Raw genomic sequence first — 26,665 nt, forward strand, 5'->3', positions numbered from 1 at the left:
TAGTTGTTAACCAAAATCTTAGAGTTCTCCTCAATCCCTTTCGTATTCTCAATCACAACATCCAAACTCTCGGGAAATCTTAACCACCACATTTCTAAAATACACCCCTTATCTCTCCAATTCCCTCCGTCTCCATTGCCCTGCCGTCACTTAGTGCCTGTTCTAGGCTGGGCACCATCCCTGCTTACACTCTATACCCTAGAGTCCATTCTCTACATGACAACCAAAGCAGTGTCTTAAAACTTTGTCAGTCAGATCACATCAGTTGCCTGCTGAAAACTGTCAATGTTTTTGCACTGCTTAGAATAAAGTCTACACCATTACCACAGCTTTCAAGGCAGTGCGTCCAGGCTTCCAGTCCGTCTACCCAGCCAGTCTCCTTTAGCCTCTGCGTTAGCTGTTGGTGCTGCTTGAGACCTTCCCGTGGCTGGCTCCTTCTTAGCTCAAACGGCAACTCTTCAAGGGGCTTTCTCTGCCTATCCTGTTTATCACCTGTCTAGTTCATCAACCTTTTCATGTATTTATTTACTTATAGCATGATGCACACTCTAAATATTTCTATTTGTTTATTATCTCATTCTTCCCAGCTTCAGCACTGTTCATTCCCCCTTGCAGAAAGGCAGTGTATCAGAAAGTTGGTATTTCTTATTTACCCTTGCACCTCCTAGACCAGTACCTGACATAAGACCAGCATTTAATACATGCTTACAGAACTATTGAATGAAATAATAAATGAGTAAATGAAAACAGTGTTGGTTTTTGGTCTGTTTCTTTGACTGTTTGCCTCGGGCGTTCCTTTCTGTGTGGGAGTGACATGCCGAAGAATACAAGACAGAGCTTTCATAGCCCCTGAGAGTGGTTAGAAGTGTCCATCCACACCCAAAGCAGCTGCCAAGTGGCTTCTAGCTCGCAGCAGGCGGTGGTTAGCTCTAGTCATCAGGACAGTTGCTTGGGTGTGAGCGTGAGTTCCTGTCCCACAAGCCTGTCTCCACCTGTTCTTTCACCGCTGCTCCCCGTCTGTGCAGTGGTAGTGCACACACCTTTGCTAAGTGGTTCTCTCCTGGGTGTGACTCTTCAGGAGCGTGAGAGGCGTTTCACCCCCGGGCACAGTGCACGTGAAAGGTGGAAAGTTATGGACACAGACTCTTGTTTAAACCAGTTTGAAATGGAATCATGTGATAATCAAACCGTTACAGGTATGCTTCCCAGGTGGGTTGCCTTACTTTTTACTAGCTTCTTCGGATATTCTAGGAAATTTTCTCTGGGTTCCAAATGCTACCTTTCAAGTTGCTAGAGTTATCTGAATATGGACATGGAGATTCCCAGGGTTCTATATAGCCCTTCTTTCTGCCTTCTTTATGTCTGTTTTTCCAAACCCAAGGAGATTTCCTTTGACCAGGATCCCTGTTCTCGAGCTTTATCATAATTACTTCTCTCTGCCTACTCAGCAGTCTCTATTGTTTGTGGTCACTACAGCCCTGCAACCTGGATCCAACTTTGCATTTTCTGCAAAAACTTGCCATAAATAGCAAGACTTCCATCCTCTAGTTTGTACATAAGGCATTTGCATTCTTTCACTCACATCATTTCGTAGGCCACAATTTCTTATAACATGAAAGCAGGAGTTATGGTATGTAACCATAATTTATGTTTATTAAACTCTTCCCTTGCCCCATGTCCTTTGGTTATATGTTGCCTGTATGATCTTATTAATTATCCCCCAGTCCTATGAGACAGATGAGACAGGTATTACCAAGTACCGGTCACACAGCTGCAGAGTTGAAGAGTCAGTATCTGAACAGACATTCCAACTAGAGAGCCCACACTCTTAGCCAATTTGCTAATTTATCTTTGTATAACAGTCCAGTATCCATGAGGTAGTTAGCTGGGGTCACCATGATAGATGGTGCTCATCTAAGCATCTCACAGTAAACTCCCAACATAAACTACTGTAGTCTTTGTTCATCGTGAACGTCACCCTCTTTTCTCTTTGAGTTTGACCTTCTCCTATAAATGCACATGCTGGTCCCTACCAATAGCTTACAAATAGGTAGAATCTCCCCACAAAATTGTAGACTGACATAAAGATCACACCTTTGCATTTATTTCTCTGACTCGCTAGCCTTTCAAGTTCAGCCCATGTATTCACTCAGCAAATATTGAATGAGGAACAAGTCTTAGAATAGAATAGACAGATCATGTTCTCTAGGGCTCCAGATGTCTTTTGATGGGGGAGACAATCTTGCAAAAAAAAAAAAAAAAGGATACTTGGTTTATTCCTTCCTCAAGAACAGGACTTACTCTATTTTATTAAGAGGATTTATGCCTGACTTCTACCTGTCTCTGCTGTTCTTTCCTTGCCACAGCCATTCTTTTCCTATCTTCAATCTCATGTTCTTCCCATCTAAATCATGCTACATGAGCTGAGTTAGCACTTAACCAACTGCTCCCATTTCCACTTCCTGGGAAGCTATAGGACCAGTTAGCACTTACCAGCTGCCCCCATTTCTGCCTCCTGGACGCTATAGGACCAACAGGTGCACACATTGGGAATGTTATCTGAGTTCCTTGCATCTGGGTGGCAGGAGCACAGTCCACCCCGACCACCTAGACTGTTGAGATGCCAGGGTGCATTTCCTCAGCCCAGGGAGAGAGTGTGACCAAAATACAAACTCTATGATTGTATAAGCACCGTCTCTCATTTTCAGCATTTCACAGGTTAAATCCCAAAAAAAGCCTTTCCAGTCTGCTGATTATGGACACGAGCATCGCAGAGTTTACAGGATTATGTGCAAAGTTCACACAGAAAGTCTGGGTGCACCCAAATCTTAAGGACAGATGTGTGTCATTAAAACTGGTGGGTGATGCAAGATTAAGCAGTGTGGCTGCTGTCTGAGCGCCCAGTCTTTCTTCTCTGTGTCATTGCTGTTCTCAGTGCTGGAGCTCAGGAGCTCACGAGGAAATGTTCTGCCCTACTCCTGCCTTTACTAATCTCTGCTTTCTAAAAGGCCTAATGTATGTTTTCATGGTAACCTACATGACTAGTGATAAGCATTCTCTATTCCTGGAGTATGCTGCTAATTAAAAAATTCAGACCTAATATATATATATGTATGTATATATATATATAGATAGATATATATATGTATGTATGTATGTATATATATATGTATATATACCCACACACATACATGTTGGCTAACCATTTTACAAGGGGAGAAGAGGCAGTCTTTATTTGCCTTCAGTCCCTCACAACCGAGAGCAGGTAGCATGCCTTTGTATCCCTCAGCAACTAAAGTAGTGAATGATGAGAGCTCAATACTTATTTTTTGAATTAAATTTTATTTTTGTAACTGTGCAGAACCCAGGTGAACAAAAGGATTTAAGAAAGCACACAATAGAGCAGATGCACATGGCAACCATTAATTTAGGATACACAGTAAGAGCCAGTCAGGGAGACTTCCGCCAGGTGGAACAGAAACCCGCTCACTAGAGACCCAAGTGAAGCCTGAGCACTCAGGCTTGGTACTGGAATATGTTAAAATTACTCTGAAGCTCAAGGAAAATGTGGTTAGCTTCTAGGACCATTGTATCACTAAGTGCCCTCCCAACACCATCACGGTGCTATCACATGTTGTGATCCTAACGTCTTGGATGGATTTTATAAAAATCAGTTGTCATCCTTTTTAGGACCTCCACGCGTTTTCCCAGCCCTCGCTCTGTGACAGTAAGGTGCATCCGTTATAAGCACAGGGTAGAATGGGAGCTGTTTCGCAGGTTGTGCAGTGAGAAGCCCAGAATTTCCCACTGTGGGAGAGAGTGGCAGGGAGTGGAGGGGAAGAGTGTTTGGAGATGGGTCATCAGAGCGGAAAGCTGACTGCACATGTTTACGGAGGCCCAGGAGAGCTCTGCCATAGGACTGTACAGGTAGCTTGGCTAGGTGAAGACTGGCTTAGCTACTCCAGGGTGGGGTTTAGCAACTTCGGCGGAGGCATCCAGTGGAGGGAAGGTGTCAGTGTCAATATGCTGCTTTCCCCAGTACTCGCTCTCTCGCTCCCCGCCATGCCTGGGAAACCACAGAGCAGGGCGCAGCATTCTCTCCGCTGGCTCTGGCGTCCGCGCAGTGCCAAGGCCCACAGGGTTAAGGGAGCAAGTTGAGACGGGGTGAGGTGCCTGGCCGCCTCTCCGCATGGCTTCGAAGCCCGGGGGGCCCTGCGGGGCGGTGTCGCGCCGGCCCCGGCGTGGCGGGGGTTAAGCGGGAGCTGGGGGCGCGGTGCTCGCTCGCGGAGGTTCCGGGACAAAGTCTGCGCGGGGCGGGCGCTCTGGGGTCCGCTTGAGGAGAAAGTGGTGGTCAGTGATGGAGCTGCTGCTATGACAACTCTGGAAGTCGGTTCCAGTGAGACGCGGGGACGCTCCTGGGAGGAAGGCTGCGCTGAGCCCGGGGGCCGCCGCTGAACTCGGGCGTCCCCGGCACGGCGCGGTGTCGGAGCCGGAGCGCGGGGCCGCGGTCCTGCGCGCCGCCCCTGCCTGCGCCCGCAACCCCTCTCCGCCGTGGGCGCCGACAGCGCGGGCGCGGGGCCGGCCGGAGCCGAGCCAGACCCAGCCTGCTTGCAGAAGCCACCAGACCAGGAGGATCGCGGGCGCGGTCTGGCGCCATGGCCCGTGCTGTGGAACTTTTTACCGCCTCTGGGTGACAGATTGGAGATTCGGGTCTGGCTCATAAAGATATCTATACATATGTGTGCTCTAATAAAACATGTTCTCCTCTCCTCGAAGCAGCCGCTTTTTATGACAGCTCCTTTATGTCAGAGACACTTGCCTTGCTTCTTTGGGTTATAAACTTTTGATGCCAAACCTCTGCAGAGCGTGCCCAGCTGAATCGGAAAGTAGCATCTTGAAGAGATAGGCAGAAAAGAGCACTCTGTGACCTTCATCACTGCACCTTCTTCCTCTCCCATCCCGCAGCCTCCTTCCTCCCCCGGGGAGCTTCCAGAAAGATCTTTGTGGATGCAGGAGGGGCATCTGGTTCTGCTAGGCTGGAAAGCTGAGGCAGGATTTGAGGAAGAAATATTAGGCTCCGGAGAGCTTGGACTCTTTCTTCTTCTTCCCCCTCTCTGCTTCTGGCTTGCTCCATCCCTTCCTTTCTCCCCACACCACTTCCTGTGACCAGCTGGTGTGGGGGGACAAGGACTGTGCTGCTGCTGAGTTCTGGGAAGTTGTGTCTATCCAGGATGGGGGTCTGTGGGTACCTGTTCCTGCCCTGGAAGTGCCTCGTGGTCCTGTCTCTCAGGCTGCTGTTCCTTGTACCCACAGGAGTGCCGGTGCGAAGCGGAGACGCCACCTTCCCCAAAGCTATGGACAACGTGACAGTCCGTCAAGGGGAGAGCGCCACCCTCAGGTAGGGAGCTGTACTTCAGTGGGGGACTGAGCCCCCGGGGCATGATCACATGGGTAGGGGTGAGCCAGGCGATCAGAAAGCTTGTGTGTGGACTTGGAGGATGTGAGAGGCCCCTTCACAGGCCCCAACAGTGCTCGCTTGTGTACTGTGTGGCAGGCAATGCCCATTCTCCTGGACAGGCATGTCTCTTACTTGCGTTTGTTTTTTTGGTCCAGGGTCTTACAGGTGAACCCTGAGATCCAGGCCTGGGACTTCAGGCATCTACGAGGCCATGGCATGGCGAGCCACTTTTTGCCTTGGCTCCAAGATGAGAACACGAGGGCACTGAGACGGAATACTGGGTGGCAAACTTAGTATTGTTTGATGCCTTGGTGACTTTCATAGGTCAGCTGCGTGGGAGCAGGTAGCCATGACTGGCAGGCTCCCCGCTGTGGGAGAGGTAACTACAATTCCAGCCCCAGAATTACCAGCCCGGGCCCCTGGCTCTTTATGAGGCTGCTCAAGAAGCAGCAATTCATGTCAACTGTGTGGTACTCCTGGGACCCCTATTATAAATTATGAGGGCAGTTTTATCTTTGCAGGCTGGAGCCAAAGAGAGGAAACATGTAGCTTTTATGCAACGACATCACTCTGTGTGAAAGCACAATAGGAAAGCTTTTTGTTTCACATTAATGAGTTACACGGCCTCACTGACATGCTCCAGACTCAGGGGTGGGGATTCTTGGAATATAAACCTTTGGGGACTGAGGAATTGCAGCAGAGACTTTAATAAAAATGCAGCCACCACTTTCCACCAGCTCAGCAGTTATCATCTTTTATCCCTTTAATGAGGCAGCTCTGGTCCTAGGAGACAGATTCAGGGACGTCCTAGCTTAACTATGTCTCACAATATGCATAGGGTGAACGCGTTTGCCCTGTCTATGACTTTGATGGCTATGGTGAAAATAAAGCATTCTGCCCCAGATTCCGCAGCCCAAATGCCTGGCTTGTCCTAGGGAGAGATGAGCGTGGGGTTTCCTTCTTGTTCTTCGTTCGTCTCCCTGATCGGAACCCTCCCTGCATCTAGATGAACCTCTCCCTGGGGACAGAAAGAAGGCTTCTGGGTTAGCAGCTATTTTTTTCTAACCCCAAGTGTTAAGGTTGGATTCTTGCCACTTTGTGTGGCTTTTAGATGAATCTTCTTTTAAGTTAGAAACCAGGTCCCAGAGCCTTGTCTGCTGGTGCTCTGGTATCCAAGGAGGAGAGAGAAAAAGCAGGGTCGAGATGTCCCTCCTAGACGTTATGAGGAAGAAGTCTCCTGACCATATGGGGACCCTTCAAACTGTCCCAGACTGGATGTGATATTCCTTCTTCATTGCCCCAAAGAAGTTTTGTCAGCCCAATGGAGGGACTTGCAGGACGTGCATTTCCAGTGGCCTAGCAAGCTCAAAGATGAGAGTAGCTCACTGGCTACAAAGCTCTTTAACAAAGAACGTCATGGCAAATGTTCATGGATGTCAAGAGATGATGATACTGCCACCAATCTCTCCCTTTGTTATGGTCTTCTCCTGGGGGCAAAGAGCCCAGGACTGAATATGGCTTCAGTGCTAAACTTTCCAAAATCCTCTCTTCTCTTCCTGTCCCTCAAAGTTAAACTGGTAACTGAAAAACTTGAGCTTTCTGCTTTCCTGCAGTAAGATGACTCCACCAGCAGAGGTCCAGCTTTGATCTACCTTTTTTTATTAGCCACTGGCCTATTTTTGTGATCTTCAATTCAATTTTTAACAGCTGGGCTTGGTAATGGGCATGGGAATAAAAAAAAGGAAAAACTGAATAGTTACTTTAAAAAATAATAAATAACTCACATGTTCAAATATAAATGTTATCTTATACCTAATTGCATATTTTAGTTTTTTAAAGTAAGCATAAATCTGGTGATTTTACCTCTCCTTCGGTGTATTTCCCCCTGGATAGAGAAATCCAACACATTGTCCACATTTTTGATCTCTGTATATCATCTTTCTTTTACTGTTCATGGTCTTCTCTTTTATTATTTCATTTTTTAAATCAGTTTATCATTCTTTTCTTCCTTTCTTCCCTTTATTACTTAATTTTTATTATACCCTGCTTTTTTAAGGTTATGATTTTACTACTATCACAGTACATATATGTTAAACAATATACGTTGAAAACAACATATATACCTCCTGCAAAATTTCTATGGGTTCCAAACTTTATCCTTTTTTTTTAAACTCTTCTTTGCTTTGTTGGCTAACAGTTGGACATCATCTACCAGAAAACTCATTTGTGGGTACTCTGAGGGAGAGTGTGTGTTTCTAGGCTCTGAGACTCCATGGTCACAACTCCAGACAAAAGAACCATGCTCTATTTTGTGTTGTTTTTTGCTTTAAAAAAAAAAAAAACTATAATTCTTAAGTATGGTCACTATTTGGTCTCCTTTAAAATGTTCGGTTGGGGATTCATTGTTTGAGGATTCAGTGTTCAGAATGCATCAAAACAATTGAATCGTACCCACACCCATCAGCCACAGAAAACCTTTTCAAGGGTCTATCCTGGATCAAATTATCCAATGCTTGTTTCTAAATCTTGAATGAAGTAGGAAAAGCAAAGAAAGGGAGAAACCTGGGTCCTCCTTTGAATTTTCCAATGAACGATTGCATGACTTAGAGAAGAATGTTTTCCTTACTTGGGGATATCAGTTTTGTTATGATTGGTCTTTGATTGAATTGAGGGACATTAGGGAGTGATGTACCAATGAAGGCACTGAAGTTCTGAATGTGGATGAAACTCATTTTATGTAAGTGAGGCAATATTATCTTCCTCATAACTACTTCACAGGGCTACTTGGAAAGTAAAAATAATTATTTGAATATTGAGTGATTTTGCCTTCTTGAAAGAAAGATGATATGGAAAAATAAGGTGATATTCACTATTGTTGAATTATAGATTCTATGAATCTGATTTGAATTCATTATTACAAATGGGCCCTCTTGGCCAGATCATTTCATTACAATTGTCTGCTGTTGGGTAAAAAATGTTCTGTGCCCCTGAAGTAATTTTTAAAACTTAAACCGAAAATGTTGCCTGAAGTCATCTTAAAGCCGAGCAGTAGTTTAGCTTAACTAGTAAAGAAAAAGGGTCTGCCTTGAGCAGTGTGCTCTTTTAAGAACTACCTATATGGGGTCAAACTGACAAAGGCAGCTCGGAAGATTAAGTAGGAAATTTAGGGGCAATGAGTTTATGTTAATGGGGGGGACAACTCAGAAAAGGAGGGTGAGAGTGGTTATACAACTCAAAGAATGCAATCAATATCACTAAACTGTACATGTAGAAACTGTTGAATTGGTGTATGTTTTGTAGAATATATTCTCAACAACAACAAAATAAACAAAATTTAGAAAGAAGTCCTGTGCCTTTTAGTTAGATTAGCTATGACAAGTATCTAGAAGTACTGTGTCCGAGTCAGCGACCGTGTTAGGAGAGGAGCCCCGTGTCCTCAGTTTGGCCCACTGGTGCCTGTCGAGCTGTCTCGGCCGTGCAGATGACCATCTGAGGTGCTTTCTTCACGGGCCTCAACCTTTTCTAAATTTCCTTTTGTACAGAACCACGTTGTGTGCATAACTGTTTTGAGGAGTGGGGAAGATGAGGTGGGGTTGATCCTGTAACTTAATGAGAAGAGGTCCCACCCACAAACTGGTTCTTCTTTATTAGCATGTTTGTTGATCCAGGATTATGCTTAATGACATTTCTAAAACATCCCCACATTTTCATTTAGAGTTATGTGCTGATCCATCCAGAACCAAGTATTTGAGGGTTAACTAGCTGCCAACAAGTGATCTTAGCAACAGGATTTTGCCAAAGCAACTGTGGCAAGTAGAGTTTCCAAGGACACCATCCCTTGTGTGCCTGGTGTTTTTTTGTATTTTGTACTTACCATCAGCAACTTTTCCTTTAGTATAAATTAAGAAATTCAGAGTAGCCATTAGGTTATTCAAAACAACTACAAGACTCTTACACCAGTGTGTAAATTGCCTGAATAAAGATGCATGTTAAGTGCAAAGGCTTTGCTCTTGGTCTGGGAAGATAAAGACATCAAAGGACACTCAAGCAGGCACCGGCCCCCAGGGGCACTGAAAGCAGTGGGGCTCACCTGTCTGCACCTCGAAATTACCTCCATTTTTAAACAATCCCGTGCCCAGACCAATAAAGCAATCTCTCTGGGGTTGAGAATGAGCTTTTGGGAAGCTCCTCCAGTCTTTCTTCTAATGTAGAACCAAAGTTGAGAATCACTGCTCTAAAGTCCTGCCCTGCCCGAGGGCATCTGAGGAGGGCTGGATGGATTGTTTTCCAGACATTTGCTTATGTCCCTGGTGAAGTTCCAGAAGGTCCTCTGAAGAGGAGCCTCATTTCTGGTGGTTTGTGGGTCATTTATTTGCATCATAGGGCCCTGCTGACCCAAGTTGCAAGAAGGAAATATATAAGGCTTGTCCTCAAGGTTCCTGACTCCCATTTAAGAATCTCCTGCAAGCTTGCAAATGCCCACAATCCAGGGACTTCACTGATGCTGCAGAAAAAGCCTGGGCCCGATGGCCAGAATACCTGGGTTTGAGCCTTCATTCCCCCTCTCACTATCTGACCTTGAGCACATTGCTTAAACCTTTTGAACTTCAGATCCATTGCATATGCATGGGAACAATATCTACTCATCTATGATGTCAGATGAGATGGATTATGTGGCATTATTCTGTTACCTGTGAAACAACATAAACATGCAAGTCCTTAGTGGTGTTAAATGAATCTCCTCAGATAGCATACATACAATACTCTAAATCTTTTACGGTTCATATCTGCTCTACTCCTTCCTCCTCATCCCACACACACTTAAACATCTTTAGAATGTACCGGTCTCCTCCCAGTTCCATTCAGCATCCTACTTTCTGCTGGTGGCCAAGACTTACCCTGATTCAAGTTCCACTGATACTTGACACAGATACACACCGCGGACCTGCTGTTAGACTGAGCTCCCAGATGCTGAGAGCCGTGTTTTATAGATTGAGTGCAGATATTACGGTAAATGCTAAGGATTAAAAAAAAAAAAAAAAACTAAGAATTTGTTTACTGCTTTAATTCATCTTAACTAGATCTAAACTCATAATGTATTATTATGTTTACAGCAATTAAATGCTTTTATCTGGTTTCATTCTCTTCAAATTGTGATGCTGGGACATTTCATCAAAGCAATGATTAGAGATCTTGGAGGCCTGAAGGATTTTTTGCTCCCACTTAAATCACTTGCCACAGTTGACCAGCCAATGGCTGCAATCTGATTTTAAACTATGCAAAAGGCTTCACTATCCCTGAAGGCAAGACAACCAGCAAAGCAGCCGAGTTATGAGGAATCTTAGCAGCAGTAGACCAACACCTTGGGAAGGTGAGGCACCTGTCTGCAGGGATCTGCTTTGCCATGGATGCAAGCAGTTACATAGAGCAAAGCAGTGGGGGCAGACAGGCTGCCCTAATGAGTCCACCTGAGCAGCTGGTGTGTCCTGGATGGGAGCCTGGCTGCAGGCCGGGAAGTGCAGGGCTTGCTTGATTCTGTGTCAGTCTCTAACATCACTTTCTGGTAGGAGTGCGTCACAGTCCCCACCCTGCACACACATGCCCGTCCTCCAAAGCCAGGGTGGGATAACGATGAGGTCGAGAGTTTAAAGATATATGCTCCGTGCATTCTGGACTGTTCTGGAAACTTCAGCAGCTCTTATCTAAGCATGTTTGCTCACTCTTTGGCCTTTAAGTGAATTTGTCCCTTGGGTTCAGTTTAATCCGTCTGTCTCATTTCACATTCCTCCAGCTTCTAAAGGAGGGCTCTGCCTGTGGGCTGCTGACTATGCTCGCTGCTGTGGCAGGTTCTAGGGGAGCCGGTGAGCAGGGCCAGCTGGCAGCTTGCTATGATCAGAGCAGATGGATCTGGCAGTAGGTGTGGCAGAGAGAAGAAGTGAAGTAGGTCTTACTTGACCTTCCCAGGGGAAGACTTTTAAAATTTCTCATTAATGGGAAGCAGTCTTTACAGTCAGTCATGAGATGAGAAGAGAGAATTATGGTCCAAAGCTTTAAAGAAGGCTTGGAGAAATTTACATTGCCGATTAAGTCAGGAACTGAGGGTTAACCTTTTTTGATTTCTTTTTAATACAAGACAGCACCAGATTATTTCAGGTTTGGTTGTTTGTCTATCTATATATAAGTTGTCCTGAAGGAAGATGCTTTTGCTGATAGTGGATTTAGCAAAATGGGCGCTAAAGTTTGCATGTGATGTGTATTGGAGGAGGGGGCTCTGTTCTTTTCATCTTGGTCCATCTTCAGTCCCCTCCAATCTCCCAACAAATGACTCCATCCTAGTGCTCCTTACACCCTGGTGTATCTTCTTTAAGAAGTGAAGACTGAAGTTGTGAGGTCTCTCTGCTCCTTGGTGCTTACCCTGTCTGGAACTGTGTGTCATTTCTCTGGGAGAGAAGGTTAAAGAAGCAAAACCTAAGATCTCTATGCCGTTCTCCCTACAGGGTAACACTGCAGACCCTTTAAAAAAATGTGCAAGAGAAGGGGGTCTTTGGAGACAAATATAAACTCTACCATTTATGATTTACTCTGTGTTAGATGCCAAACCAGTTGTCTATCATTTCATTTAATTTTCAGAATAGTAAGATCCCCAATTAACAGTCTAGGAGGTTGAAGTTTAGAAAAGTTAAGTAACTTGTCTTTGGTCACACAGTTACTAGGTGTCAGAGTCTGGATTTGTTCCTACAAGACCTTTTTGCTCCTTCTCAGTTTTATAGAGTTCCCCCCACTTCACCCCCCCGCCATGCCTCCGGGGACATAGAGAAACAAAGAACATGTATATGTGCTACAAGTAGAACAAAACAAAAGCATCCTTTCTGTTCCCTGGACATGTATTTTACCAAAGGTCGGGAAACCTGCCTTTCAGTTGAAGGCTCCAGCTGTCCCTTGTCCTGCCTTTAGAAGTCTCCCTTGTTTCCTGGAGTCCCCTTACTCCCACTCCAGTCAATGTGGATCTACATTCTGGGGCTGGAAATGATGCACACTGCAAACAAATGCACAAAATGACTACCACCATAGGGTCCAACGTCCTGCCAAGGTGATCATTGGTGTTCTTCACTTGGGGACTGTCCTAAATGTAGTGCTGTCCTCTTAAATGAGCTCCCAAGAGCATAATATAGTATCTCAAAGGACCCCAAAACTAAAACAAAGTAAGTAGGTGATTTGTTGACAAAAATTAGCCAAAGCCAGAGCTATTTCCATAAAAACTGTGAGGGAGCCAGTGATACCAAAATACTCAGTGAAGAGAGGTAATTTTTTAAACCCTACAATATATATAATTTCATAACCCCCTTCCCCATCTTTATATTTTAATTTAAACCATAAAAGCTGTAAAACAGAGAGCCACAGGTTTTCTACTCAATTTTCCCCTGATTCATACTCTGGAGAAAATCATGTGACCCATTTTGCACTCCTCTTCCCTGGAGACAGTGCATTTTTCTTAAATCAAAGAGATGCTGAAGGACTTGACCTGGCTTCCCGTAAAAGTGCTGATCAATAATTTTTTTAAAAAAAATTAGTTTTGAATATTAAACAATTTCAGTGGGTCTAGAGACTTATGATATCTCCATGAACCAAGCATCCATTGCATAATTGAAGCGAAGAATGCTGTAAGTGGTTGTTAAGTTTTCTGGCTAGTCCACAGAAGATAATTTAACTCATAATTACCCGAAATGCTATATACTCGTAATGCAGAATAATAGAAAACTACATTGTTACAGAAGAAGTAATTATGCAAAAGGGGGAAAAAAGCTGAATATGATCATTTTCTATTTATTGTGAATACTAATGGTGAAGAAAGTAGGTGTAATTAGAGGAAGATAATATGGAAACATTTTCTCAAAGATATTTCTGAGTACTTCCAAAAGTTTGGGAGTTTGTAGTATTGTTTCTGTGGTGCCTAATTTAATTTTAAAATGCATAGCTTCCCTTTGATTTGATTTTAGTATACATTTATCACTACTTTGATGATGGGGAATCTTTCCATAAATATTGATGAGAGAAAAAGAGATGAAGGAAATGAAAGACAGAAATGGAAGAACAAGTGGATGAAGAGAGTGAGAGATTTTCCAGAGGTATCAGTTATGGATTGAAGGAAGAGAAAGAAAGGAACAAAAGAGAGGGAAAGAGTATGTTCATGTGAGGAAAAAAAAAAGCCTGAGGTAGAATTACTGACTAGTCAAAGGTAGAAAAAAGAAAGAAGAAAGAAAGCGGTGGACAAGAGTCGCTGCGTCCTACCTGCCAAGTTTCTTGTGTGCCGTGCCTCCATCCCTGACTGTTAGAGCCATGAGACCAGATGGACAGTGGTGTCCAGTGCAGACCATGCCCAGGAAAGAGCAATTTAAGATCTTGTCCCCGCTTGCTGCTCAGCTCTGGCTCTTTCTGAACCTCAATTCTCACCTGCCTCAGCTATAGATCCTGCTCTTGTCACTGAGTCCTAGTCCATGTCTTGTTGATCTGTGCTGGACCTACCCCAGTTCCTGGGTTATCAGGAGCCCTGCCTTGTTCTTGTTAGGATCGCCTCTCTAAGGGACTATAGGCCTTCCCTTGACCACACTAGTCTCAGCCTGGTGGTACATGGACTTTCCAATGCTCGCTGCTTGCCCACCCACCTAAATGCCATTTTGGAGACCACCTCCCATGCAGTCAATTAAGTGGACATATCTAGGCCAAGTCACACTCGCTCCCATATCCCCTGCTGCTCGGCAGTGAAATGGTGGTTCTCAGTCATTCTGGGATATAGGGCTTGCTGTATCAGATATTACTCACCTCTACCACTCATTGATACAATCACAACATAGGGCTCTTACATTTCTGCTTGGAAAGTCCTCTGATGAGAAAAAGGCAGTGTAAAGCCAACCTTTGTATACAAAGCCAATTGATTCAGTCAGGGGTCCTAGAGTTGCCACACTCACAGTTAGATATTTGTGGTAAGGTACATCGTGTAAGGGAAGGGAATTTGTTGTTGCTGTTGTTACGTGCTGAAGAACTGGCTCCAACTCGTGGTGACCTTGTGATAACAGAACAAAACTTTACTTGCTTCTGTGCCATCTTCATGATTGTTGGTATTAGGCAGTGTTATTATGAGTCTGTTGTTGCAGCTATTGTGTCAATCCATCCCATTTAGGGTTTCCCTCATTTTCACTGATCCTCTGCTTTACCAAACATGATGTCCTTTTCCAGCAATTGGTCTTATGATGTTTCCAAAACAAGTGAGCTGAAGTATCACCATCCTTGCTTCTAAACAGCATTCTGGTTGTATTTCTTCTAGGACTGATGTGTTCATTCTTCAGACAGTCTGTGTATATTCAATATTCTTTGCCAACACCACAGTTCAAAAGTATCAGTTCTTTTACTGTCTTCCTTTTTCATTATCCAACTTTCGCATTCATATGAGGCAACTGAAAAGACCATGGCTTGGGTCAGGCACACCTTAGTCATCAAAGTGACACCTTTGCTTTTTAAAAGCAAAGAAGTTTTTTTACAGCAGATTTTCCCAATGCAGTAAGTCACGTGATTTCTTGACTGCTTTTTCCATGGACATTGATTGTTGATTCAAGTGGAATGAAGTTATTGACAACTTCAATTTCTATTTTTCATTAAGGCATGAAAATTATGGCATATAAATGCATACTGCACTGTGGAGCAGTTGTACTCTGTCCTATAGGGTTGTCATGAGTGGGAATCAAGTCAATGGCAACAGGTTTGGTTTGGTTTGGTTTTATGTCCTCTTCTAAGGCATTTGTGGTTCAGTGGTAGAATTATCGCCTTACATGCAGGAAACCTCATGTGCTGCTGCCACTCATCTGTTAGCGGAGGCTCACCTGTTGTTATGATGATAAACAGGTTTCAGCAGAGCTTCCAGACTAAGATGGACTACTAAGAAAGTCGTGGCAATCTACGTCCAAAAATCAGCCAAAGAAAACCCTACGGACCGCAGTGGTCCTATCTGCATGGGAATGGTGCAGGACCTCGCAGCGTTTCATTCAGTTGTGGATGCGGCTGCCATGAATCAGGGGATGAGTCAATGACAGCTAACAGTAATGACGAATGCCTTCTCCTGGCCATCTCTAAAAATATTCCTCTTTCAATTGTTGTTCTCATTGCTTCTCCCATGCCCTTTGTTAAATTAATTAGTATCCTCTATGTATGTGTGTGCGCCCAATGTCTAACACAATGCCTAACAGGTAGTAGGTACTCAAAGTTTGTTGATAAGATGAATGTGTCTCCTTTATTTCTATCTCTCTGTCTGTCCTTGTCTTTTACACACACACACACATCCTTGCACACATGTATACTTTTTCTAATGTAGATATTTTTACTCATTTTGAAGTAATTGGGAAGTTCCTGAGATTACAGCCAGAGATTCTGGCATTTGAATCCTAGTTGAGATAATGATCTCTCTCTAGATAGTTGGTATTTAACTTGTCCTGTCTCCTCCTGCCTGTTATCATTGCAGTATTTGCAAATTTCACAATATTTTTTATGTTACTGTCTGGAGATTCTGAGCAGTTACAAGGAAGATGTGCCAGCTTCCTCCCTTTTTATCACAGACTAGAGGGTGGCACCTTCTGGAGGTATATCTGCAAACTTTAGGGGATGGAGAAGCCAATATGAGTAACCCCCTCCTACCCCAGAGGGCATCTCAGGCTAAAGGGAATTATGGGCCCATTTTCTTGGACACCTGAAAGGCAGCTGCTCTGGAATAAGCTGTCACAGGGATGACCCTGAGTGACTGTCTTGGCAGCATGTGTCCCCCTGTTCTTGTGCAGTGGAAACAGTTTATAGGCTGCTGTTGATTATTTGCTCTGTTTTAGAATCGGCTAGTCAATGGGTGCTTATTGAGATAAGAGATCAAGTATAACCTCTATCAAGAAGTTAAGAGAACAGACCTGAAAGTAAAAAAGATTGGCTTATTGGCTGTATGTAGCTGGGCAAGTGACTAAACTTCTCAGAGCCTCAACTTCCTGGTTTTTTTTTTTTTTTTTAAAGGGAGGGGAGTTGCTAAATGATGTCAGGTTCATAAAGAGCTTAGATTAAAGCCTGGCACATAGCAACCTCACAACAGGTAGTAGCTATTTAAAATTAAAAAATAAAAATAAGTTACTGAATTCACAACTTGAAGAAGTTACATTTATTGCATACCCACTACCTACCAAACACTATTCTAGGCAATGTGGATATTATAAAGTTGAATTATACCTATCATACAATATTCTTTTACATCTGGCTTCTTTCCCTCAGCAGAATATATTTGAGATTTATTCACGTTGTTGCTTGTAGTTCATTCCCTTCTGATTGCTCAGTAGGATTCCATTATATGGGTATACCATGATTTGTTTATCCATTTACCTGTTGAGGGACATTTGTATTGTTTCTTTTTTTTTTCACTATTATGAATAAACATTTGAGTTTACAATAAACATTTGAGTACAAGTCTTTAAGAGGCCATATTTTTTTCAACTTTATTTTTTAGATAATGGAATTTTCTAGGAATGGAATCATTGAGTCATATAATAAGGGTAGATTTAACTTTTAAAGAAACTGCCAGGGTGTTTTCCAAAGTTCTTTAACCAATTTACACTCCCACCAATAATGTATGAGCATTCCAGCTGCTCCACAGCTTCATCAACATTTAACATTGTCAGTCTTTTTAATTTTTAATAGTAACCATTGTAAAATTTTAACTTGCATTTTCCTGAGGATTAGTGACATTCAGTATCTTTTCATGTGCTTATGGAGCATTCATATATCTTCTCATAGATTATGGCTGATCGATAGGTTTATTTATTCATTCATTTGTTCAACATATTTATTGTGTTCATATAGTGTTCATATTTTACTGAACACTATATGTCAGGGAGTGTTATACGAGTTGGAATTAAATGGTGAACAAAACAGACCAACTCTTTGCCATAATCTAGCTTACATTCTAATACAGACAGACAGATATTAAACATGGTAAATGCATTAAAATATAATATGATATTATATGGCAATGAATGCTCTGAAGAAGAATAAAGCAGGATAAATGAATCAAGAGGGAGTGACAGCTCCATTTAGATATGACGGTCAGAAACCACCTCTGTGATGAGGTGTCACTGGAGCAGAAAAATGATCAAGGCGAAGGAGGTAGCCATGCAAATGGCCAGGGCAAGACTGTTCCAGAGAAAGGGAACAGTGAGGGTAAAGGGTCTAAAGCAAGCGTGTGCTCTGCATCATGTTGTAGGAGCAGTAGGTGGCCAGAGAAGCTGAAGCAAAGTAAGCAAGACAGTCAGCAGTAAAAAATAATATAGATTTGTAAATGTACTAAATGCTACTAAATTGTTCACATTAAATTGGTTAATTTTATTTGAATTTAGCCTGAAAAAATGAAGGAAGGAAGGAACGAAGGAAGGGAAGGCGGGAGGAAGGGAGGGGTGAAAGAAGTGGGGAAGGAAGGAAGGAAGGAAATAAGGAAAGAAGGAAAAGGGGCAGAGAGAAGAAGGGAGGGAGGGAGGGTAGTGTAATGGACCAGGTCTCATGGGAAGCTAGTTCTCTGATCATCCTTCACCTCACTCTGCCCCCAACCCCCAGCATTTACATGTATAGTTGACTGTTTACTAATCAAAATTATTTGTTTATTGTCTATTTTTATGACACATACACTTTTTTTTTTCTCTTCAACTGGTTGTTAGTTCTATAAGGGCAGGAATAGGATTTCAATTTAATTGTCTTTAAAGAAAACCTTGCAATGCTCTGTGAACAGTTCATGTTAATAATGTCTGCTTGGCAAGAGGTGGCGCAGGGGTTTAGAGCTCAGGCTGCTAACCAAAAAGTGGGCAGTTTGAATCCATCAACCACTCTTTGGAAACAGTATGGGGCAGTTCTACTCTGTCCTATAGGGTAGCTATGAGTCGGACTCAACTCAACAGCAACAGGTTTGGCAAGAAGCAGGTAGATTGCATTTCTCTGTGCTCGTCTTTTTCCCAGTTGTATAAGTAGGCACACTCAGACATTTACATATTAGTACGCATAGCAAAGATGACAATGATAATGAACAAAAGCAGCTTTTATTTGTGTAAAAAAAAAAGAAGAGTTGCTTTCGATTTGATTCTGACTCATGGCTACCTGTGTGGTGGAGAGTAGAAGTGCGCTCCATAGGGTTTTTAAGACTGTCACCTTTCGGAAACAGATCACCAGGCTTTTCTTTTGAGGCACTTGTGGGTGAGTTTCAACTGCCAGCCTTTGGTTTGTAGTTGAGTGCTTAACCATTTGTGCCACTCAGGGACTCCTAGTGATTTGTAATTTCTCTGTCTGAAAGTTATTTCCTAACCTCTTTCTAAGTGTTGTCATTTATTCTTAACTCATTTTCAGTCGCCCCCTCTCACATGTTACTTCATAAGCTCAGTCCCCTTTATCTCAGTGTTTTCCAAGGCTGGATAGGCACCATAATGACCTGGGAAAATTTTTAAAATACAGATTCTTGTGCCCAGCCTCAGACATACAGAATCAGGAATGCTGAAACACATATCCCAGAATCTGATTCTCATGCAAACAAAACTAGTTCTGTGCACCATTATTTGGAATATTGATCTGACCTTGCAGTGTTTCCTGCACACCAGAGCATGCAGGGGGAATAAACTCACCCACTTCTCACACCTGCATCCCTTCCACACCACTAACTTGAACATAATCTGTCACCTTCCCCAATACTGACTATATGTGTCTCGTGTTCACAAGACTTGAGTTCCTGCAAGGCAGGGAAATATCTCATTCATGTCTGTATTTATGCTCCTGAGTACAACATCATTTTTGCCTTAGTCTTTTCAACACAATTTACAAAAACCCACTCAGACCAGTGAAACAAAGAAGTAGCTGTGTTATCAGGCCCATGGATCTCAAGGGGAGTGGAGAACATTGGCTTCTGAAAGGATGGGAACCAGCAACTAAGCAATCTTAAGAAAACTACTCTGTCCTCTGTCTCTTTCTAGGGGCCCTTTGTCTCTTATTTCTCCACATATCTGCTTTATTTATCTCTACCTATCATCTGTCCACTTCCATGGGGTAGGAGATGGTCATCCTGCATCTTTGGATTCCATGTGTTCTCACTCAAGATAGTCACCACAGATTGTCTAGCACCTCTCTGTTCCAATTCCAAATTCCCAGGAGATAAAATCTGACTGCCTCAGCTGGGGTTGAGCGTCCACCCTGGTCCCATCAAGGCATGGCTAGGGGGAAAGATTACATATCAGGTAGGATACTTCTAGCTCCATGTAATAAAACATAACACTAAAAGTGGTGTAAATAACAGCAATCTTTGTTGTCACTTAATGCGAGTGCTAGAGGGAGGCCGTTCCAGGGCTCGTTTCCACTTTTAGTGTGTTGAGGTCATTGCATTTTATTGTAGGATGGCTGCAGCAGCTCCAACCATCACATTCTCACACAACAAAGTCCAAAAGTGGTAGTTAAGGGCTTGTGGGTGTCTCTTTTTAAGATACTTTTTAAATCTCTCTCCCAACACATTTCCCATCTGGGACCACTAGACTGGAGTCTGTTCCATATCCAAGCCCTTGAGTGTAGGGTGGACTTGAAAGAGGGTTTCTGGCATTTTCAGCCTCTATATTAGGGGGCAGGCTCTGCCACCATGTTGCTGGTTGCACAGTTCCCATGACACAAACATGGCTCTTGCTTACTGCTATGACTGGAGGGAGGGTGGAGATGGAGGTAGAATTCTCAGAGACCTGGACAGGTACCTCAATAGGTGCTTTCTACAAGCATTGATGCATATAGGTTCAAAGGACCAACCAAAACACAGATATCTAATTTGCTTCATCTGGCAGGCCAACCCTGACAGGAGCACATGAGGGCAAACTCAAAGAGTCACCCATGATTTCTGAATCACTGTGCACTTGGAACAACACAAGTGGAGAGTAACAAGAGGATGAGAAACAGAAAGGGCCAAGGAAGTTTAAAACAGCCTCAAGCAGTACAATCAAGAGAGGAAACTGCAGTAGGAGAGGGTGGGGGAAGAAAAAAGCGACAGAGACAGACAGAAGCTGGAGTAAGGAGGAAACCTCAGGGGAGATGATGAACAGTGGGAAGCTTCAGGAGTTGAACAGGTCAGATTAGGAAAACTTCCTAAATCAGGCTGGATTAGCCAGAGACCTGCTCCAGGACAGAAGGGACAAGGTGCTGGTGAGAGATAGCTGAGATTAATGAGGACGCCGCACTGCCCCTTTGGGAGGGCCTGTGGGTTGACAGCACAGTGCTGAGCAGACTCTCCTCTCTTTTTAGGTCAGTTATTTATTTTGCAGGGAACCTAACAAATTCTAAAACCAGATAAATCCAATTACCCGTGTTTTGCCTTCAGGGAGTGTGAAAGATTAATGGTGGTATTTTGGCAGTAGCATAAAAAGAAATAGGTGGTAATCACAATGAGGGCCCATAAAAGGAGCTCGTATCCCAGCCAGTCCAAGAAAGCTGGCTGTAATTCTCCCGCCGTGGAGCAGTGGTGGCTGACTGGACCAGACCACATTGGCAACCCTCAACTTCTGAGGGGAATGGAAATAGGCCCAAGGGAGCATCTGCTTCCTTCTCCACCAATGCTGCTATCCAAGAGAGCCAAGGAAGGGCACAGTACCATATATTAGGTTTCACTCTTTCTCAGAGAGAGCATCTTTCAAAGAATTCATCTTCCCTAAAGCAGTAACCCATTGTCGTTGAGTCGATTCCAACTCATAGCGACCCTATAGGACAGAGTAGAACTGCCTCATAGAATTTCCAAGGAGCAGCTGGTGAATTCAAACTGTGGACCTTTTGGTTAGCAGCCAAGCTCTTAACTACTATGCCACCAGGGCTCCAAAACGACAACTTTTATTTCTTGGGAGGGGACTGCCTATGTTTTAGAGTTGACAAAGTGTTTTCCCTCGAGTTGCATCAGGATTGGAGGAAGACTCATTAACAACCTGCAATACGCAGATGACACAACCTTGCTTGCTGAAAACGAAGAGGACTTGAAACACTTACTGATGAAGATCAAAGACTGCAGCCTTCAGTATGGATTATACCTCAACATAAAGAAAACAAAAATCCTCACAACTGGACCAATAAGCAACATCATGATAAATGGAGAAAAGATTGACATTCTCAAGGATTTCATTTTACTTGAATCTACAATCAACACCCATGGAAGCAGCAGTCAAGAAATCAAACTACATATTGCATTGGGCAAATTTACTGCAAAAGACCTCTTTACAGTGTTAAAAAGCAAACATGTCACCTTCAGGTCTCAGATGTGCCTGACCCAAGCCATGGTATTTTCAATTGATGCCTTTGAATTATGGTGTTGATGAACAATATTGAATATACCAAGGACTGCCAGAAGAATGAATAAATCTGTTTTGGAAGAAGTACAGTCAGAATGCTCCTTAGAAACGAAGATGGCGAGACTTTGTCTCATGTACTTTGAACATGTTATCAGGAGGGACCAGTCCCTGGAGAATGACATCATGCTTGGTAAAGTAGAGGGTAATAGAAAGAAAGACTGTCACTGAGATGGATTGACCCAGTGGCTGCAAGATGGGCTCAAGAATAGCAACAATTGTGAGGATGGCGCAGGAGCAGGAAGTGTTTCATTCTGTTTTACAGAGTTGAGTTGAGTTGGAATTGACTCACCGTGCCTAACAACAGCTTCAGCTGATCTTCATAAAACTCTCAAGAGAGGAGTTTGCCCATAAGGAACCTAAGTAGAGAAGGTCCTTGAACGCACTTCTCATGATACTGCCGTTTGTTCTTGTGTTCTTTCCTGCACTCCTATTAGCATGACAGTATTTGGAAATACCTACTTATGAGAATGTATGTGGTGCAGCCTAGTACAAATCACAGATGGGGCTCATACTTGGGAGTCGGTTGCCATTGATGTTTTAGCAAAGTGGAACCTGCAGAAAGAGAGAGCAGGGTGGCAATCCCATTGTCCTAGTCTGTTCTTGTATTTGTGGAGTGTTTTGTGATGGTCAGTTTCATTTTAGAAGACTCTCCAGTCTCTTCCCATCATGGTTTTTGACTTATGAACGTTTCTTAACATGTCTTGCTTGATATTCTTACATTCTGCTATTTTTAATTTAATTTTTTATTAAGATATAATTTATATCATAAAAGTCACTCTTTTCAAATGTATAATTCATTGATTTTTAGTATATTCAGACTATGCAACTGTCACCACTCTCTAATTCCAAAACATTTTCACCCCCGAAAAAGAAACTCTGTGATAGTACACAATACTGGGGAAGCCAGCACAACTTGTCCAAGGCAAGGTCATGGAAGCTCCATAGACACATCCAAACTCCCTGAGGGACTGAATTGCTTGGCTGAAGGCTGTGAGGACCATGGTCTTGGGAACATCTAGCTCAATTGGCATTACATAGTTTATAAAGAAGATGTCCTACATTCTACTTTGGTGAATAGCATCTGGGGTCTTAAAAGCTTGTGAGTGGCCATCTAAGATACTCTACTGGTCTCATCCTGCCTGGAGCAAGGGAGAATGAAGGACTAATGGACCACAACTATCACAGCATCCACCAGATTAAGTCCAGCACAACTAGATGGTGCCCAGCTACCACCACTGACTGCTCTGACAGGAATCACAATAGAGGGTCCCAGACACACCTGGAGAAAAATGTAGAACAAAATTCTAACTCACAGAAAAAGGCCAGACTTACTGGCCTGACAGGGACTGGAGAAACTCCAAGAGTATGGTGCCCGGACAACCTTTTAGCTTAGTAATGAAATCACTCCTGGGATTCACACTTCAGCCAAAGATTAGACAGGCCCATAAAACAAAACGAGACTAAATGGGCACACCAGCCCAGGGGCAAGGACTAGAAGCCAGGAGGGAACAGGAAAGCTGGTAATAGGGAACCCAAGATCGAGAAGGGGAGGGTGTTGACATGTCGTAGGGTTGGTAACTAATATCACAAAACAATATGTGACCTAATTGTTATTAAGAAGCTAGTTTGTTCTGTAAACCTTCATCTAAAGTACAATAAAAAAAATTACAACCTTGGAAACCCTATAGGGCAGTTCTACTCTATCCTACAGGGTTGCTATGATTTGGAATCTACTCCACAGCAGTGAGTTTGGTCGTATTATTAACAGTTAAGATGTACTGAGCCAGGCATTCTGCTAACCCTTTACAGCGCTGTATAAATTAATCCTTACATAAACCTTTAGAGCAGGTTTTCTCAACTTTGGCACTATTGACTTTTTGGACTGGATAATTCTTTGTTGTGGGGGCTATCCTGCCCATTGTAAGATGTTGAACAACATTTCTGGCCTCTGCCTGTTACATGGCAGTAACAAGCCTCTGTCTGCCCTCCTCATGATATCTAAAAATGTCTCCAGACATTGCCTAAAATTCCCTGGGATAAAACTGTCCCCATTTGAGAAGCATTACTTTAGGGTAAATATTATTATTTCTGTCTTGTTGCAGAATTTACTCAGGGACACACAGCCAGCACAAGAAACATCTGAAATGGGGACCTAGGCCTATTTGGATTGAAAGCCTATCATCTTTGCAGTAATTGATTTTGTCTCCCAATTGATTTCAGTGCATAAGAACAAGACGGTGTCTAGTTAGATGTGTTTTTTTAAAAGATTAATTTTTACTTTGTGTATATACGAATCAAGCATCTACTATATGCAAAAGTACTATACCAGGGCAAAAGGTGATAAAAAAGATGACTCAGCTTCAGCCATTTAAGAATATAAATATTGTCAATGGTAAGCAGCTAATTCATAACAGAAGTTAGAAATTACATGTATTCACCTGTACATAGAGGCTGAAATATGCATTAGTATTTCTTAAAGGTTACCTTTTAAGCTTCCCTGTTTCATTAAAGTCTCAGTATCATTCCCAAAATGTGTTATACAAACGTGAAATTATTAGTGGTGGTAGGAATTGTATAGTGAGACGTAAGTATACCCATATAGTATGGTGGTTGGCAAATCTGGCTCACTACCTGTTTTTGTAAATAAAGTCTTATTGGAACACAGTCATATTTATATATTTACGTGTGGTCTATGGCTGCTTTCATGCTACAACAGCAAAGTTGAGTAGTTATGACAGAAACCATATAACCCACAAAGCCAAAAATATTTACTATTTGCCCTTTTACAGAAGAAGTTTGTCAACCACAGATACAGTATTTCAAGGTGGTCAAATTTTTGTAGATGTGTAACAGAAGGAATTCTGCTTGCCTGTGTGTGTGCTTTGTATATTTTAAAATGTATAGTCAATCGGCATATAGGACTGTTGTTACATCTGTGAAGCAAAGAAATAACATTTAGCCTTTTCCCCCTCTTAAATTACTTTAATAAATAATAATTGATTAAAAAGAAATAAAGAAAGAAACCGTGTGCCTATTGCAGTCATTCCTCTTTTTCCCCTCCTCTCGGTTCCTGAAAAAAACTACCTATCTACTCTCTGTCTCTATGGATTTCCCTATTCTGGATATTGAACAAAAAATGGACTCATATAATACACACTGTGTTTTTTAACTTCTCTTTTATTTATCCATCCTTTCACTCACTCACTCACTCACTCCACAAACATTTTTTGAGCCCCCTACCATAGTTCTATAGGGTTGCTATGAGTTTGAATTGACTCGATGGCAAACGGGTTTGGTTTTTTATTTACCATAGTTCAAAAAGAGCCCTGGTGGTGCAGTGGTTAAGAGCTTGGCTGCTAACTGAAAGTTGCCCATAAGGTTTCCAAGGCTGTAATCTTTACAGAGGCAGACTGCCACATCTTTCTCCCATGAAGATGCTGATAGGTTGAAACCGCCTTTCAGTTAGAAGCCGAGCTGCTTAACCACTGCGCGACCAAGGCTCCTTGGTTTTACCATAGTTCAAGTATTAGGCACTATGGGTGGAGATGAACAAGGCTTGAAAAACTCATAATTTCAAGGCGGTGAGAGGTAGAAGCAAGCAGTTCAATGTATTTTGGTAAGTGGTAAGGTCCTTCTAAAAATGTGTATCTATATTGTTGGGCTCTCCCTGATTCCAACTGTTCATCCAACAGTGTCTCCGAGCCTAACACCAGTCCTCAGACTGGTGGAACTTAAAGAGCTGCAGTCTATTATCTGAAACGCAGCTTTGTTTTCCATGATTCTAGCCCTGGTCTGACATTGGTCCCTAACTCCTGAGAAACAGGCTCCACTTAGCACCCTAGTTCTTACCTCGTAGAGCAAAAACTTTAGCTGGTATCAGAATCACCTGGAGGGCTTGTTAGAACTTCTCCCCAGAATTTCTGATTCAACAGATCTTGGGTGAGGTCTGAGAATTTACATTCCTTATAAGTTTCCAGGTAATGCTGGTGCTGCTGGTCAGTTTGAGAACCACAATTTTAGAATATGCCCTTTTCCTGGTTAGCCTTTATCTGGTAGGCTGCCTAGTAGATTAATCCTTCTATAGCTGAGACTTTCCGTTTCTCTTGCTAGCCTTTTATAAGGACTCAAGGCTGACAATTAAATCCAGTTTTAGGGCCCAAGCCCCAAATACTTGTCTGTCTACTGAAATTTCCAATCTTTGCCTAGCTCTGGGTATGGCATCAATATATGCCCTGCCCACATTAGTGGTGGGTTCCCTATGTCAACTAATGTCCTGAATCTTGCTGTATTTCCTATTCTCAACTCTCTTGGTTTATAAGATGGATATTGGAATTCTTAGAATTTAACAAAGACCAACATTTGGGCATATATACTAGAAAAAAGGATTAGATTATTGGAGATATTATAAAGTGGACTTAACTGACATAAAAGCAATAAATCAAATAACCATAGATGTTATATACTTATTTTCACTTTTAAAAATGAATGTTGTATAGACACCAAAGAGTACACACTGTATGATTTCATTTTATGAAGTTCAAGAACCAGCAAAACAAATTGATGAGTTTAGTTATCTCCAATGGTGGTTGTAGGGTGAGTTTTGGGGGTTAATGGCTAAGAATTGGCATGAGGAAAACTTGCAGGGTGATGGGAATGCTCTACCTTTTGATCTTTATGGTGGTTACACAAACATGCATATGTGTAAAAGATCATTGAGTTGTACTCTTAAGATCAGTGCTCTTTATGCACTGTATGTATGCTATTCCTCAACAAACAGAATACTAAAAAG

General features: G+C 42.7%; 1 protein-coding gene across 4 annotated transcripts in view; it reads left to right on the forward strand.

Moving 5' to 3' along the window:
• OPCML (opioid binding protein/cell adhesion molecule like) overlaps positions 1-26,665 on the forward strand; it is a 1,692,348-nt gene that overhangs the window by 859,565 nt on the left and 806,118 nt on the right. Inside the window, exon 2 of one of the 4 annotated variants that reach the window (XM_004379314.1) lies at positions 5,314-5,398. In XM_004379314.1, coding sequence (XP_004379371.1) covers positions 5,314-5,398 — 85 coding nt within the window. Of the gene's footprint in view, positions 1-4,668; positions 5,399-26,665 lie in introns of those variants that run through there. The other 3 variants (XM_004379313.1, XM_012556398.2, XM_012556397.1) reach the window with 3 other exon arrangements.

Source organism: Trichechus manatus, unplaced genomic scaffold (genome assembly GCF_000243295.1).
Source record: "Trichechus manatus latirostris isolate Lorelei unplaced genomic scaffold, TriManLat1.0 scaffold00064, whole genome shotgun sequence".
Lineage (NCBI taxonomy): Eukaryota > Metazoa > Chordata > Mammalia > Sirenia > Trichechidae > Trichechus > Trichechus manatus.